Raw genomic sequence first — 16736 nt, forward strand, 5'->3', positions numbered from 1 at the left:
GTCATATGATGGCTTTGTCTGGAGAACAGACTAAAATTCAATTTGTTGTACCAAATTTTGGGTGACCTACTCCTTTAAACAGTTAATATCTTAATTGAAAAGTACCTTCCATTCTAGCAGTTTCTTTTCTTTCTGCTCTGTGTAGAAGTGCTGTGATGGTGTTACCCTGTTCAATGTCCTCCCTCAGATGATCTGGACTAATCATGGGTGGCTGCATAGAGGAAGACACTGTAAGGACTTGAAATAAAGCGAGTGCTATGATGCACTAGTGAGTTTATGTCTATAGTAAGGTCAGATGACTCTTGTACCTTCAGGTTCAATAAGCTGTAGGAGTCTCCATCTGGAGTGCCCTTCTTTGAGAAACACATCGGGAATGCGGAGCGGACACTTGAACCACTTGTTTGCCTGTAGAAAAGCAAACATTAGGGCTTTATAAAGAACAGGGAACTTTTAAACAGGGTCGTATGACGGTACATAAGCCTATTATGTTTATTAAATAAACACTCTGATTGACATTAAGAAATTGATCTAACCGTGATTATTACAGACAACCACGACTACTGCGCTCTTTTAGAAGGCACAAGGGGAAGACATAGAAAAGGGGTTGAGTACCAGCATGGGATCAGACAATTTTTTTTCCACCCCCATTCAATATGACTATACAATAATATGAATTGGTCACATTTTATATTAGGTGTCCTTAAAGCGTAACTCTCTGCAAAATGCAACCTAGGGTCTTTTTGTTAATCTACCCGAGGCAAACTTTAGTGTAAAAGCATAATTAGAATGGAAACGCCACTTTTAAGTTAGACCGTGTTTTCATTTTCGGTCAAATTGCCTTTTGAATGGGATGTCTTGGGGCACTTCTATGATAGCATCAAATATCGCTATTTTTAAAACACTAAGGCGGCTCGACACAACATGAAACTGTGATCGAAGTATCACAGAGGCTTTACACATGAACTCGAGCATTGAGAACATTGTTTGTGAACACAGAGTTTACTAAAAAGAAAGATTTTAAACAACTCACTGTAGCTGTTGTTGTTTCCGTCCGCCGGCATTTTGACAGTCAAAAATAGTCGATCTCCGAATGTGAATAAACTGACTCTGAATTTTAGTACTGTTTCTCATATGAAGATCCTCTTTCAAATACAAGGTCAATATTGATTTTCACTAACGACAAAAACAACTAATTATCTGTGAAATTATATGGAACTGAGCTTTAGGAGCTTTCCATCTTTACTCTCCTCCCTGTTACTTTGCATTCGGAGATCGACGTAGTTTTAAAAAAAGTTTTTAAAAAGTTTGCCTCGGGTAGATTAACAAAAAGACCCAAGGTTGCATTTTGGCGAGAGTTACACTTTAACTACTACTATGTACTTACAACAAATTGCTGTTCATATTGCACTGCAAAACACTTGTGCTGCGATTGAGGAGGGATACGGGTAAGGTTAGGACAGGTTTGCTGGTATGGGAAGGTTTAAGGGTGGGTTAAAATGTAAGGGAAGGGTCAACAGTGTAATTATAGATGTATTTACAGAAATTAATTACAACTGTAATTACATGCAGGAATTTAAGTACAATGAGTGTACACACACCGACGGCACCATTCGGCATCTGTCCGCGGCGCCCAGCAACGGCTCAGGACCTTGTTCAAAATCCTGCCGCGTCACTTACATAGTTTTATATTACATTTACATTTATTTGTCTCAAATCGAAGTTAATGTATATTACTGACTTCACCCTGTGCTGCAATATACATTTAGTTTTACATTCATTTACAGAAATCAGCTGCTTGAATGAAAATTGCTGATGTTATCGGATTTTCAGGTGATATTCTCAATTCATTCAGTTTAACGGATGCTCTGAGGTAAAGTGTTCAGACTGCAGACTTAGCAACGATTGTATTTAATTGTACAGTACAATCATAACATACTACAGACATTATCTTAATTCCATAATGTCCTTAAACATAACAGTATTGCTGGCCGTAAACTGAGAAAGTGCGCGTCCGGTGTGCGATACCTCGAGTTGTCCTAGAAGTGGCGCGGCGCTGCGCTTCTCGTCCGGTGTGCGACCCCCTTTATACAATAGTACTTTAAAAATGCATGTCTTTTTTTTATCTAAAATGCATCTAAAAACTCCCAGCAAACTGCCATTCTTCAAGTCGGATAAAAATCTGTATAAGTATAGAAATTTTTTATCCCAGAAGTACATAATCAACTGGATTATAGTAATAATCAAATCAGCAATATTTGCTTTTGGTCATATATCAGCCACCCCTACACAGATTCACATTTCTCACCTGGAGAAACTGTAGGTACCAGGAGCTTCCGCCTTCTGAACACCGTCAGAGTCACTGCTCTCGTTTTCAGGGATAGAGAGAGGCACCATGGGCACTCTTTCTGCCTGTAGGAATGAACAGAAGTAAGTACATTACACAATTCCTCTTTCAAATGTTGTTTGCTGTTGTTCTCACACCTTACCATGGCCATTCTTCTTTGTTGTGAGCCTGTTCTCCATACAGGCATGTTCTCATCTTGTGGACTGAACTTCTGATCACCCCTGGAATTCACAATGTTTAACATCATCAATTTCTTTACGGTAAATAAATAATTCTGTCATGTGAAATGGGGATGTTACGGTGAAGAGATTTCAATAACGCGCAATCACATCAAGGGCATCAGGGAGTCCCTATCAATATGCGGGGTATTGAAATGGCCTTTTAATGTGCGTTTGTTTGTTCAAATTGGCGATCACATGTAGGCTACTCTGTGTGTAGTGTACATTTTACAAGATAAGATATTTATCAATGACGGTCAGGATCTAATGCACACCAAATCCTCCACCATCGTCCTGCAAGTCATCTCTCCTCACTATCTTCACGTGATCAGTAAACTCTGACTCCTGAGCAGAGCCGACGCTTTCAGTTTATAATTGTGGCGTCTGTTGTCCAACTGAAATAGATGGTTTATCTCTACAAAAGCAAACAGTGAAATGACTGATTTCTATTTGTTTTAATATATTTTAAAATGTAATTTATTCCTGTGATCAAAGCTGAATTTTCAGCATCATTACTCCAGTCTTCAGTGCCACATGATCCTTCAGAAATCATTCTAATATGATGATTTGATGCTCAACAAACATTTATGATTATTATCAATGTTGAAAACATTTTTATTTCATGATGCTATAATGAATAGAAAGTTCAAAAGAACAGCATTTATCTGAAATCTAAAGCTTTTGTAACACTAAACACTACCCTTCAAACGTTTGGGGTCAGTAAGAATTTTTATTTTATTTTTGGGGAAAAGAAATAAAATAAATCAATACTTTTATTCATCAAGGATGAGTTAAACTGATCAAAAGTTACAGTAAAGACATTTATAATGTTAGACAATATTCTATTTTAAATAAATGCTGTTCTTTTGAACTTTCTATTCATCAAAGAATTTTGATTAAAAAAAATTGTACACAACTGTTGTCAACATGTTTTTTGAGCATAAAATCAGCATATTATAATGATTTCTGAAGGATCATGTGACACTGAAGACTGGAGTAATGATCTTGAAAATTCAGCTTTCATCTAAAGAATAAATTACATTTTAAAATATATTAAAATAGAAAACAATCATTTTAAATTGTCATAATATTTCACAATATTACGGGGGTTTTTTGTATTGTTTTTTTTTATCAAATAAATGCAGCCTTGGTGAGCAGAAGAGACTTCTTTTAAAAACATAAAAAATCTTACCGATCTAAAACTTTTGACCAGTAGTGTGTGTTTGTTTGTTTGTATATATATATATCATTTATATAAAAAAATATCTGTTTTCCAGGACTTAACTTTCAAAAACTTCAATTCAAGTACTTCAAGGACCTTGTATGAACCCTGCATAAATGAGATAAGCGTGTCATACCCCTGGGGAAAAGTGCTGCTGGCCTGCAGGTCACATGTTCCATCTGATGTTCTGGAGCTGCTTCTCACAGAATCTTGAGCATTGTCGTGTGCAGATACTAGAGAGATTTCACAAGTCATTTAAAAAGACAAGCATGATTCATAGAAAGCAAAAGCATGCATTACAAAGAGCAGTATAACAGAAACAAATGCTTACAGCAAATCTTCACAAATCAATGAATAGTTAACCCAAAAATGACAATTCTCCCATTTACGCACCCTTAATACAACCAGCTATTGTTACTTTCTTCTGTCAAATGTTTAATAATGCAGAAATGCACTAGTCATATTTTTCAATGCAATTACAAACATGCTCACAAACTGGACATCATATATGTAGCCTACACAAACCTGACATGTTCTCTTTATCTTCTTGTGAGAGGAGCTGGCGTTTGCCTAGATTCAGATTCTGCACGGCAGCCTCCAGGACGTGCCTGGGTTTAGCATTCATTTCAAAAGCCTTCTGAAGAATCAAAGTGCATTTCTTAAAGTTGCCTGGGGAGAACGAAAGAAACTTCATGTGACCGTGTGTTCTCAATTAGCAAACATTTTGAAAGAGGCAGAAGCTACATATGTCTTATATTTTTACTTTTAGTCTCCTTACCTTGTAAAAGCTCAAACTGAGCATAAGCAATGTGAACAAAGGCGAAATCCTTACAGTGGGATCTCGCTATATCAAAACTAGCCTGGGCATCATTTACATCTTGGATGCTGTTGGCAAAGAGAGACATTACAAATCAAATAAAACAGTTAAAAGTTGTTTATACTAATAAAAAAAAAAAAAAGTGTTCACCCAAAACTAAAAATATGTATTTATTTTCTTATTCTCGCATTATTTAAAATTCAAACCATATGACACGCATGTTTCATATAGAAAAAAAGCTGTGTGAAAAATCTTCAAAAACTCCCCTTTTGTGTTTCACATAAAGAAAGTTATACAGGTTTGAAAAAACATTGTACATTTCTGGGTGAAACTATTTCTTTAAAGAGGACCTATTATGCTTATCTTTAGTGTGTAATGTTGCTGTTGTTTAGGCATGAAAAGGGTATGTAAAGTTACATCCTATTTATGGGTATGTAAAGTTATTCTCTATATCAGTGTCAGTGTTTCTGAACTCCCTGAAAAGACTCCATTAGTCTTGAGTTTTCTTCCAGGGAACGAACACGTCACAATATTCCTCATTTAAATAATACCTGCATACAATTTCGATATCGAAATCTTGACCTTTGGTTTTATTTTTTCAGTTTGTTTACTTTTTTTTTTTACAGACTCTTAATTGTCTATTGTCAGTCTTGACAGCAATTATCTTGTCGCAAATATTGCATCGCGCGCTGTGGCATCGAGCCTGGTGAAATGTAGCTACACTTTTGATCTTTTCCACATCTTTTCCATCTACTGTATGGGGGTTGGGACGCTTAGTCGCTTACACACTACAGCTTCACGTGTGAGCCACGTCTCTGGGCATAACCAGCGTAAACTAGCGTTTTTTCCGCCACAGCCAATCATGCTACATGCTTATTGGCTCACTAGCCACTAGGGTTTGGCGGTATTACGGTAATATCGGATACCGCGGGATCTTAAAATAGCACCGGTATCAGTTTCAATACCGTCATTACCGGCACTTATATAGCCTATCATATATATAATTGATTTATTGCCTAAAAAATGCTTATGTGTGGTTGCAGTTTGGCAATATTTCTGGTTCCAACCGAATGAGAAGGGAGAGGCGGTAAATACTGACGAGGCAATTTGTAAATTGTGCAATAAAAAGATGACCGCGAGAGATGTAAACACCTCTAACCTAATGTCGCATCTCCGAAACAACCCCCACTCACTGCTGCCAGGATGCATTTTGTTCTCGAGTTCATTAAATAAGCGCATTAAGTTTCGTATTTGTTCAAATATTATAATGTTATTTTTTCCATCTTTGTTGATTATGAAAAGTGAACAGCACAAATAAGATGGGATGCATCGGGAGTCAGACGATTTGACCACTTCAATAAATTTCGTTTTGTAAAAGGCCTCTTTAAAACGAATTTCGTTTTGTGTAAATTGTATCTAAATTTTAATAAAACTTTCATCAACCAATTGCCTGGATTTAATATAATCATGACATGATGGGCGCTGGCATGCCGCGGTCACTTGCATTGAAATCTCATAAATTAACCGAAACTCAGTGTACGCTATGCCTCACAGACATGACAAATATATATAAATAAAGCTTGAAATTTCTTTAAACGAAACAATTAAAAACGAAAGAAATAGGCTACTCACTGATTAGGCTAAGTAATCCATGATGTGCATTTCTCTCTAGGCGCGTTCATACGGAGATGCGATCATCAATTTCATTAAACGAAACAATTCAAAACGAAAAGAAATATAGTCTGATTAATCAATGGTGTGCATTTCTCTCTATAGCGTTCACTACAGAGATGGCGATCGTCAATTTCTTTAAACGTAACAATTCAAAACGAAAAGAAAAAGGCCACTCTCTGATTGTGTAATGATGTGCATTTCTCTCTATAGGCGCGTTCACTACAGAGATGGCGATCATCAACTTCCATCTTTGCAGAAAAGTTTTATTAATAAAAATCAATGGACACGCGTCACCGGATTACAAAGGCACTTCTTGCTTGTTGCACGCACACAGATATTATGTTGAATAATGCAGGCTCGGGCTCATAATAACAGTTAATGCCGTCGGCCGGACTCAGCCACAACGTGCACGGGTTGGGCTTGTATTTTTATTTTTTTTTGCCCGATCTGGCATTCAGTTTCTGAACGGTGTAGGCACAAGCCAACAGTTTGGTGACCCCGTCTGAGCCCATTATGTCATAATTTTTAATTAGTCACGGTAATACCGTATACCCGGTAATAGGGATGCACGATGATATCGGCACAACATCGGTATCGGCCGATAAAAGCTTTAAATGACCATCATCGGCATCGGCCGATATGAATATTTCTGCCGATGAGCCTTGCCGATAGGGTGGCGTGTTTCCTATGTGCACGTGACGACCGTGAACATAGCATGAGTGCCAGCAACTTAAACTTCCAACATGTGGAGGCATTTCTAGCATGAGCATCAGTTTGGTTTGAGATGTGCTGGGGACAGAGACGCATTCGCAAGTGCATTTTCAGAAGTGATGGGTAGAATGCCGCAGTATTTTTTTTTTTCTTTCGTGCAGGTCATGTTTCGAAAGACGATGTCCTGTAGCTTACTAATGTAAACTCTCCAAGCTACTATGCTCTCCACAGAGCATAAAATATTCATTTTATTTTATTTTTCGTGTTCGCATTTATGAGGAAAAACAGTGACAGTTCTCGGTTACAGACGTGAACGCTCTGAAAGCGGCACTGATAGAGACTGCTTTAAAACTTCCACAGAGACCTCAAACAGAAAGCACAAAGCCTTTCTAAGTGAATTTCGTTTTGTATTAATTGTATCTTAATTTTAAAAAATGTTTCATCAACCAATTGCCTGGATTTAGCCTAATAAATAATAAGTAAACCAGATAATAGATATCACGACACAGAGGCGCGCGCGTGAACTGGAGTTCGTCTCATAAATGAAACGAAACTCAGCATATAGCTTACTTGCCTCACAGACCTGATAAATATATCTATTATCTACAGAACGTTTGAAATCATATTTTTTAAACATAACAATTCAAAACGAAAGAAAACTATGTAATCCGAAATGTGCATTTCTCCCTGGCGCGTTCACTGTGTCGGCTGCAAAGATGAAGTTGACTGACTCGCGAGCCTACTCCGAAGATCGCGAGTCAGTCAACTTCATCTTTGCAGCCGACACAGAAAACACTTGTTTATTAATAAACAATTAAAATGTCTCCTTGCTATATTTGACATATTCATAATCATTACTTTTGCGCTTCTCTGTGACAACTTTTAGTTGCTTTATTGCAGTGTTGTGCCTGAACGCGTTCATTGAACGATAGTTCATGAACTCGTTCATATTTTGGGCGAACGTGAACTGAACGTACCGCATTACTGCCTGATGAACGTTACTGTGAACTCGTTCATTCTGGTGTCTGTGAACGCCACACTCTCTCAGTTTAACTTCGTTCAGTAGGATGCCAGATTTCTATAAAGCCTTCCAGGCGAAAACCCACCTAAAACCCACCGTAAACCTCCCTTAATATGTAGCGGAAAAAACACCCAATCTGGCAACACCAGCCACCCGTGTTCGACCTCTTGTTCGATCTCGTTCATCAAAATGAACAAATCTTTTTTCGAGTCATTTCGTTCATTTAAGGGGCTTTAAATGTTACTATTAACTGGCAAATTCCCAGAACACATCCACCTACGCAATCTTGATCATATTCTGAATTAAGAAATCATTATAATGCAGTCAAAAATCATTTACAGGGAACATAAATAATTACTTCACCTCGAGTCTTTCATGAACGACTCATCACTTACGTTACAAATCAAAACAAAAAGCAGCAAGGAGGCGTCGTATGATCATTTAAACGAGTTTTATGATAAGGTCGGTGAAGATGGGAAAAAATCTGACGCATCAGTGTTAAAACTGATAAAATAATTGTCTGTGGGGGCTGTGGTAATCATTTTGAAAAATAATATCTCGCAACAACATGGAAAAAAAGAACTATGAACTAGTTCATTTTTGGAACTGTGAACTTAGTTCAAAATTTTTGAGTATATGAACTATGAACTGAACTAGTTCATTTTAAAATTTGTGAACTGAACTTTGAACTAGTTAATGTAGAAAGTGAACTTTCCCAACACTGCTTTATTGGCAGCGCCACCCTTACATGTTACAGTACATGAACGGGTCACCACCGCATCAGCACCGAAAACAGGGGAGCATTTGGTAGACCTGTTCAAGTAGGAGAAGATGTAAAAAAATTTATTTGAATTTTTTTTTCTATTTATTTTACTTCTAAGGACTGAAGTTTAATGTCTGAACTTAAAAATAAACTGTGGCAATGGCATAAATAATTTACCTATTTTTCAGGGGTGAATGTCTGTCTACATTTGTAAAATTATACATTTATGGTAGAATCAAATGTTGTTTTGTTTGTCTTGTAAATTGCCTTATCTACAACACATGAGTGTAATACAGTAAAGGTAGTACAGGAGAGAGACTTGGATTTCTCTTCAGTAAAATTAAAGTGTAAATATATCAGGGGGAAAATGTGTATATATCGGTATCGGTATCGGCATCGGACAAAATTAGTTTGAAAATATCGGCATATCGAATATCGGCCAAAATGCATTATCGTGCATCCCTACCCGGTAAAATAGGGAGGAGGTTTGACGGTATCAAAATTCGAATACCGCCCAAGCCTACTAGCCACGTTTAAATTACCCTTCAAATTGCGAATTGAAAATACGCCCAATGGAAACACGTCAATTTCGCAAAAACTCCCATTTATCACAAAAAAGTTTTTACGCTCGCATGAGGAGGTTTTTCAGGCAATTCGAAAAAGGAATATTTCGCAAAACTGCAATGGAAACAGTTCTTTCGCATTTACAGTCACCTGTCTTTATTAAATTCATTCAAAAAAAAAAAAAAAAAAAAAAAACCCCAAAGTTTTGTGCAAATCTGTAATGGAAATGCGCCTACTGACGCAACGCCGAAAACACTGACGTTGCCGGGATGCACAGATACCTCCGCGCTAACTTGGTCAGCCCGGGGAACCTTATTCGATAATCGATAACAAATTAACGTGACCAAAGAAATTCTTAATGATCAATTATCGATCGTCGATTAATCATGCCCATCCCTAAACTCGATACCCAGACCTAGATAGTAGTGTGTTGAAACTAGCGGTTATGGTAAGGGGCGTGACATATCGTTCACCAATGGACCAGCCGACCAATCAGAACACATTGTACTTCTCAGAAGGAGGGGGTTCATAGAGACAGGAACTAAACTTAGCGTTACTGACAGACTGGGAAGAGACGAGCTGCAACAATGAGCACATTTACATACACACCAATACAATGATAATTACCAAAAATCTGTTTATTGAAATAACCCGATTTACCAGTTTACATGCAAATCCATGTTTTTTTAATAGTCTTGTAAACGCGTTTTACTTGCAATACATACAAGACTGTATAAAAAAAAAAAAAAAAACGGGTTATTCCCTGGTGGTGACATCAAAACGTAAGCATTCATGTATTACACTCAGAACGCAGATTAAGGCGTTTACATGCCAGGCAAAACTCTAGTTGTGTCGATCGGTTTATTCTTAAGCAGTTTATGACCATACGCCAATGAAAGGAAAACTGTTTAACGCGTTTACATGACCACACGTGTTGTCGCTTATTGTGTGTAATCGGTTTAAGAACGTGCATGTAAACGCACTTATTGAAAAATATGTGGAAAATAATGTGTATTTCAACATTCAAGCATGAAAACCTATTCTAGTAGACCCCAAAAACAAATTCAGGACTTTATAAAAAGACATAGTATGTAGAAACAGCGATCATTATGCACCATAATGAGGAAAAGGATGCTATAAATAATTTTAAATCAGAGTGAAACAGGAGATGGAACCTGAGCGACTTACGCTTTTAACTCTGCAAATCTGACCAGCATCTTGGCATAGCTCTCATTCTGGCTGTACTTCCCCAACGGCATGCTGGAAAACACACGCGTGTAGCAGTCGATGAGCTTCGTGAGAAGGCTGGGATCCGTTTGAGGATTGCCTTTCTTCTCCAGATTGGTCAGAAATGTCCGGCAAGTCTGAGGTGAGTTTGAGCTGATGGCCTGGTTGATGTAATCTGTGTCGTCTGTACGGAAGAAAAGCTGTAAATGTTCTGGTCTGGCTGATTACACAACTCAGAATGATTTTAATGATTGACCAATGATTTTATGATTACTACTGGATTAAGATTGCTAATAAACATTTTAGAAATTGTGCTCAGAAAGATTAAATATTTTAGCGCAGAGCATAATTACAAACATTTATACTGGAATGTCCTTAACTTTATTAAAGGGATAGTTCACCCAAAAATGAAAAGTCTGTCATCATTTACTCACCTTCATGTGGTTCCAAACCTTTAAAGCAACACTAAGGAACTTTTCCTCTTAGGTCGCCCTACAGGTTGGAAGTGGAATTGTCCATTACCGCTGTCGTAAATAATTTCGCCGCCCTCAAGGCCTGTTCACACCGGGACGAATTTCGCGCGCGATATTCGCCGACGTTTAACGCCTCGTGACTAAACAAAGGGCGCCAATGTGAGTGTGCACACCGGCGCGAAAAACGGCACGCGTAAAAGCGTCATTTTTTAAAAAAACGCCTCGGGTTCGTTTTTTTGGTTTGACGCGCCGCGCCAAAAACTATCCGACCAATGAGATTGGCGCTTTTGCTCATGTTTCTGGCGCTTCTGAAGTTACAGTAAAACACAACTTGGGGGCGCTCAAACACAAACGGTCTTGCCGTGCACACGTACTTAACGGCGAAGAAGATATAAGTAGCGTCTACACTGGGAAGAAATAAGACGAGGAAGATGCAAGGCAAGATGAGCTGCTGGTCTCGTTGGTGTCGGAACATAAAGAACTATATGACAAACGCGACAGCGACTACAAAAATCTTGATAAAAGAGAATTGTTATGGAGTGGTTTCTGTTTTACATTAAGCGCCGTCTAATGTCAGGGAATGAATTTGCATGTTCACTCGGCTCATCGTCAGCGAAAATCGCTTGGGTGTGAACACAAAAAACGCGTTAAAAAACACGTTGAAAAACGCTGGCGAATAACGCGCGCTGATATTCGTCCCGGTGTGTAGGGCCCTTCAGGCTACTGTCGCACGCACGCTCGCTGTTTATCAAGCACCGGCTTTGGAATGAACGATGTCCACAGACAAGGTAGACTATATTGCATGATTTCATGATTTATTGCGACATCAGAAATGAAGAAAAACTAAATAATGACTATTGTCATGCTTGACGTAAAGCAAGTCAAATTTGTAGTTTTCTTATGTCTCATTCGAACTACAGAAACGCGACCCGGTTTGGCGAACTTGCATAGTGTGGTTATAGCAGATAGAGGGCTGCAAAGCGAATCCAGAAGTACCTTCACCCTGTTACGACTTGATGAACCACTGATACGATTTTGGAAACATTATTTTAAGGTAAAAAAAAATGTTCCTTAGTGTTGCTTTAAGACTTTCATTCATCTTCAGAACACAAATGACAAATCTTGAGAGAAATCCTCCATTGACAGCTACGCAACTACCACTTTGGTGGTTCAAAAAGATCATAAGGAGATAGTAAAACTAATACATATTAATTGAGAGGTTTAGTCCAAATTTTCTAAAGAGACTCGATCGCTTAATATGATGAACAGATTTATTAGGCTTTTATTCACATATAAACATTCATCAACACACACATCAGTTGTGGTAAACAGAAGCTCAAGCATGTTCGCTTGACGCGCGAGAACCAATGAGGTTCGTTCTCGTGTTACGCATCACGCTTGAGCTTCAGCAAGAACCAATGTGGTTCGTTCTCGTGTTACGCATCACGTTTGAGCTTCAGCAAGAACCAATGAGGTTTGTTCTCGTGTTACGCAGCACGTTTGAGCTTCAGCAAGAAACGGTGGCGGGCAGTGCATTTCACACCTAGGCCTTCAGTGGTGTCCTGAATGAATCCACCTCTTAATACGCTTTTAATAGTGTAGCACACAGACTCTTTATAACTGTTGTGAAATTGCTGTTTTATTTTGCACCGGCAGCTGTAGGGTTGAGGCGGTGTGTTCGGAAAAGGCCGGGTAGAGAGAAATGAGCGAGCATAAATTACAAAAACAAATTAAAAACAAATTAAAGCTGCAAGTCTGGCAGATTGAGGGAACTTAGACAACATTTTGAATGTTTACAACTCTCATGCCCCTCCCCCACTACCACGAGCACCCTCCCATCGAGTTCGTGCTCGTCAGTGCGTGTGCACCAGATTTTCAGTGAACGCACCTGTCTCTTCACCATCGAAGCATCATTTTCTTTTCCTTGGTTGCTTTGGACCTCCTAGCTCTGGTTGTTAACCGAGGAATTGGAAGCTTGTTAGTAGATTTTCTCTCCGCCATCACGCTTCGTACAATCCAACACACCTGCGAACTTCAGGCGTGTGCATGTGATATTGTAATATAGAGGGGATCTGTGGCGTGTGCACGAACAGTGATTGACAGTCAGATCTCACACAGCCCTGCGCTGATTGGACCAGAGGAACTGGGAGCGGTGGATTTTTGCTAAACTGATAACAGGCTCCAGGTGGAGGAAGAAGCGCGGGGGGGGGTTTCTAAAACCGGCTGATTTATGTTGTTCTGTCGGAGCATAGTGTCGGTTTCAGTGAATATGATAAAAAAAAAAAATCTTGCCGACGGCAGCTTTAAGAAAATCATATTCAGCACGGAAAAAAATGGGGACAAAAATAAGCATTATACTCACAAAAAAAACCTACAGATTATTTTTACACAAAATCCATCCTGATTTCCTTCCTCAAGAAGACTTTAATTACTCTGTTGATGAGGTTATCTGTGTGTTTCAGTTCCAACAATAAGTCTTTCCTATCGAGGCCAAGACTGTCCCGTCGTATTTCTGGCATTGGTTTTAATTCGCTTTAGTGCTGAGAGTGTCCGCTCGACAGAAGCCGTGGACACAGGGACAGCCACCGCAACACATGACAATGTGTACAGCTGACCCGTGCTCTCACACACATATGTGAAGGAAATCAGTAAGATCAAAGGGGACTTTTGCCTTTAAAATCATACATGGCATACATTACAGTCAGTTCATTCTGTTTTTACCCGGGACAGATCGAATAATGATCCGTGACTCTGCTTTAAGCTGGATAAGGGATTTTTTTCCGGTAGGTTTGAACCTGCTGGGGGTCGAGGAGGGAGAGAAATATTAATCCAATCAAAGGATGTGAAAATGCCGACGTTATCGCACGCCTGCTAGATTAAATCTGATTGATTAAATCTGATTGATTATCTGATTGGTTAAAGCAACAGTTTAATTGCCATTCATGGAAGAAAATATATTAAAGCGCAAGTCAGTGATTCTGATAGTTTAGGCCAGCAGAGAAGGCCTCGCTGGCCCTGACGGCCCACCACTGGCAACAAACAATGAGGTTTGTTCTCGCTCATCCCGCAGGTTCGGTTGAGCTTCTGTTTATGTTCGCTTATCAATGTTTATGTGTGAATAAAAGACTCGATTCAATCTGTTCATCGTATTAAGCGGTCGAGACTCTTTCCGCTCAATTCATATGGATTAGTTTTATGATCCCTTTCATGAACATTTTAAAGCGTCAAAGTAGTAGCTGTCAGTGGAGGGACAGAAATCTCTCAGATTTCATTAAAATATCTTAATTTGTGTTCTGAAGATGAACGAAAGTCTTACGGCTTTGGAACGACACGAGGGTGAGTAAATGATGACAGAACTTTAATTTCTGGCTGAACTATCCCTTTAATTTCCATAACATTTCTAGAGGAAGTCCCAAATTTGATATTCCCTGATAGAGCAAGGTTTAAAGTGTGCGTACCCTGAAAATATTATTTAGCAAATTCATTACTCAAATATTACATTTATTAGCCTACCATCTTTGAATAATCTCTTCATCTTGGCCAGCCGTTGACACAACATGGCAATCTGCATCTGTCGCTCAGTGCTCTCTTCTTCATCCATCTCTGCACACTACACAACACAACCACCAATTACACACACCAATTACACCACAATACACACACCAATTACTGTACTGCATTGACATCTGTGGAAAATGACACCATGCTTCAGTCTATATATGCATGAATATGTCTCTCCGCAAATAAAAGCTTATTTTACTGTTTACATAACCTTAACTATAAAAACTTATAATTTATTCATAATGAAATAATTTCTTTAGTGTTTTTAAAAGGGGAAGTCTCCGAAACAGATACGCTTAATTTAATTCAAATTAGCCTACAATTTTACTTATTATATTTGCATGCAGCTATGCAACGTTACGCATATTACAAAACAAAACAACACAACACAACACAACACAACACAATTACTGCACTGCATTGACATCTTTGGAAATAATCCCCATGTTTCAGTCTATGTCTTTATGCCCGTAACGTTAACGTAATCTATCTGTCATTTTAAACATGTCTCATCCAACCTTTGATTCATAATGGATCTTAAAGTATTCAAAGTGAACAAAGCCTAAATCAATGTCTTCCAAATGTTAGGTCTCTTTCAAAGGCCAGGCTTTGCAAAAATAACATTTCAAGTTTGTTTTGATGATGATGATGATGATGCACCAAAACTACAGGAGTAATGTCTGAGGGCCTACCAGCATCTGAGCTAGCTTTTATCCTAGACCTTAATTTTATCACTCTCATGACTTGACATAATTATTGTTGTCTTGCTGTGATTAATAACCTGAAGAACAGCTCCACCGTGTCGGGTGATTAGCAGCTAACGTTATCCAGCTATCGGGTGAACACTCCTCGTTGACAATCGTGCGTTATTTATTAAATTAATGACAATCAACATCTTGACGCACTACATCGCACTGTTTGCATTTTGGACGATGTTAAAGGGTATTTTAAAGCAGTACACTTACCCTGAGACGGAGAAAAGAGGATAATCTGACGGTGTGATCGAGTAATTGTTTTGTTCAACAACCGTTTCAAAATTCGCCACTTCCCCAAAGCGCGCGCTCCTGTTGGTCAGTTTGTATTCCACGTGATCATTTTACAGCCTGATGGGCGGGGCTTCCCTGACACGTCACACTTTCATTCTGCGCGCGTTCTGGTGAAGGATTTGGAGAGCAGAAAATGTCTACAAACAAGCGTTTCATATGCAGTAATAGAATATATCCAGTAATATATGCACTGGAACGTTTTTAGACTGCTAGTTAAACGCTTCGTTGTAGACTTCAAGATGTGTAGAATTAATAGACTATTTAAAACCATGAAGAAACTAAATATAGATTTACAACATATGGAATTGATTTAATGATAGGCTCTATTTCAATGACAATTAGATGTGAAAAAATGATAAAGCACGTTTTATTCAAATATTATTCTGTCCAGTTCCACATGCAATGAAATTATCTGAACCATTTCGTAAGTAACATTAATTTTTATTCTTTGCTTTTGCTTTCTTAAACAGTGACAAATAAAAGCTTATGTTATTGTTTAAATAACTGAAACCATACAAACTTGGCAAATGTTGTTCTTAATTAAAAAAAAATTCTATACTATATATATAGAGAGAGAGAGAGAGAGAGAATATAAAAATAATAAGAATAGGTCATTTTGATTTCGTGGTGAATATTCACCACGAAATCAAAATGACCTATTCATATTATTTTTAGAATATTGCAGTATTTATTAGAAATTATTTATCCGTGCACATCATATTTTATTAGTATTATTATTATTTTTAAATTCATGTGCCCTCATAATCTTTAATCAAAATAACTTCTCCCTCTTGCAGCATCTCTTCTCTGATGTGTTTACTGGCGTGAGGGCGGGGCAACCTGTCACTCACATGAGATCCACCAATAGCAAACCACAACCATCCAACCAATTCCCAATGGACAAAATCAAGTCCCGCCCTACATTTGTTCTTGTTCCAGATGCTGTTTCACATATATTGACAAGCCTTAAAGGAGCAACGAAAAATATAAAATAAAATAAAAACATGTAATGACCCCTTTAATGTCTCCTGCAAGTCAGGTAAATTCTAGATATAGTACTATGTTTTGTACAAAAAAAAGACAACAAACACTACA

The 16736-nt window shown here is 38.2% G+C and overlaps 1 protein-coding gene across 2 annotated transcripts in view; it reads right to left on the reverse strand.

Moving 5' to 3' along the window:
* ttk (ttk protein kinase) overlaps positions 1-15665 on the reverse strand; it is a 29919-nt gene extending 14254 nt beyond the window's left edge. The window contains exons 1-10 of one of the 2 annotated variants that reach the window (XM_084385100.1): positions 15561-15654; positions 14548-14644; positions 10523-10745; positions 4563-4669; positions 4310-4453; positions 3921-4017; positions 2487-2565; positions 2306-2409; positions 309-405; positions 106-211 (exon numbers count right to left, since the gene is read on the reverse strand). In XM_084385100.1, the coding sequence (XP_084241226.1) occupies positions 106-211; positions 309-405; positions 2306-2409; positions 2487-2565; positions 3921-4017; positions 4310-4453; positions 4563-4669; positions 10523-10745; positions 14548-14635 (1045 nt within the window). In that variant the 5' untranslated portion in view covers positions 14636-14644; positions 15561-15654. Of the gene's footprint in view, positions 1-105; positions 212-308; positions 406-2305; positions 2410-2486; positions 2566-3920; positions 4018-4309; positions 4454-4562; positions 4670-10522; positions 10746-14547; positions 14645-15560 lie in introns of both variants that reach the window. The other variant, XM_084385099.1, reaches the window with a different exon arrangement.
* Positions 15666-16736: the final 1071 nt, after the last annotated feature.

Source organism: Rutilus rutilus (genome assembly GCF_951802725.1).
Source record: "Rutilus rutilus genome assembly, chromosome: 17".
Lineage (NCBI taxonomy): Eukaryota > Metazoa > Chordata > Actinopteri > Cypriniformes > Leuciscidae > Rutilus > Rutilus rutilus.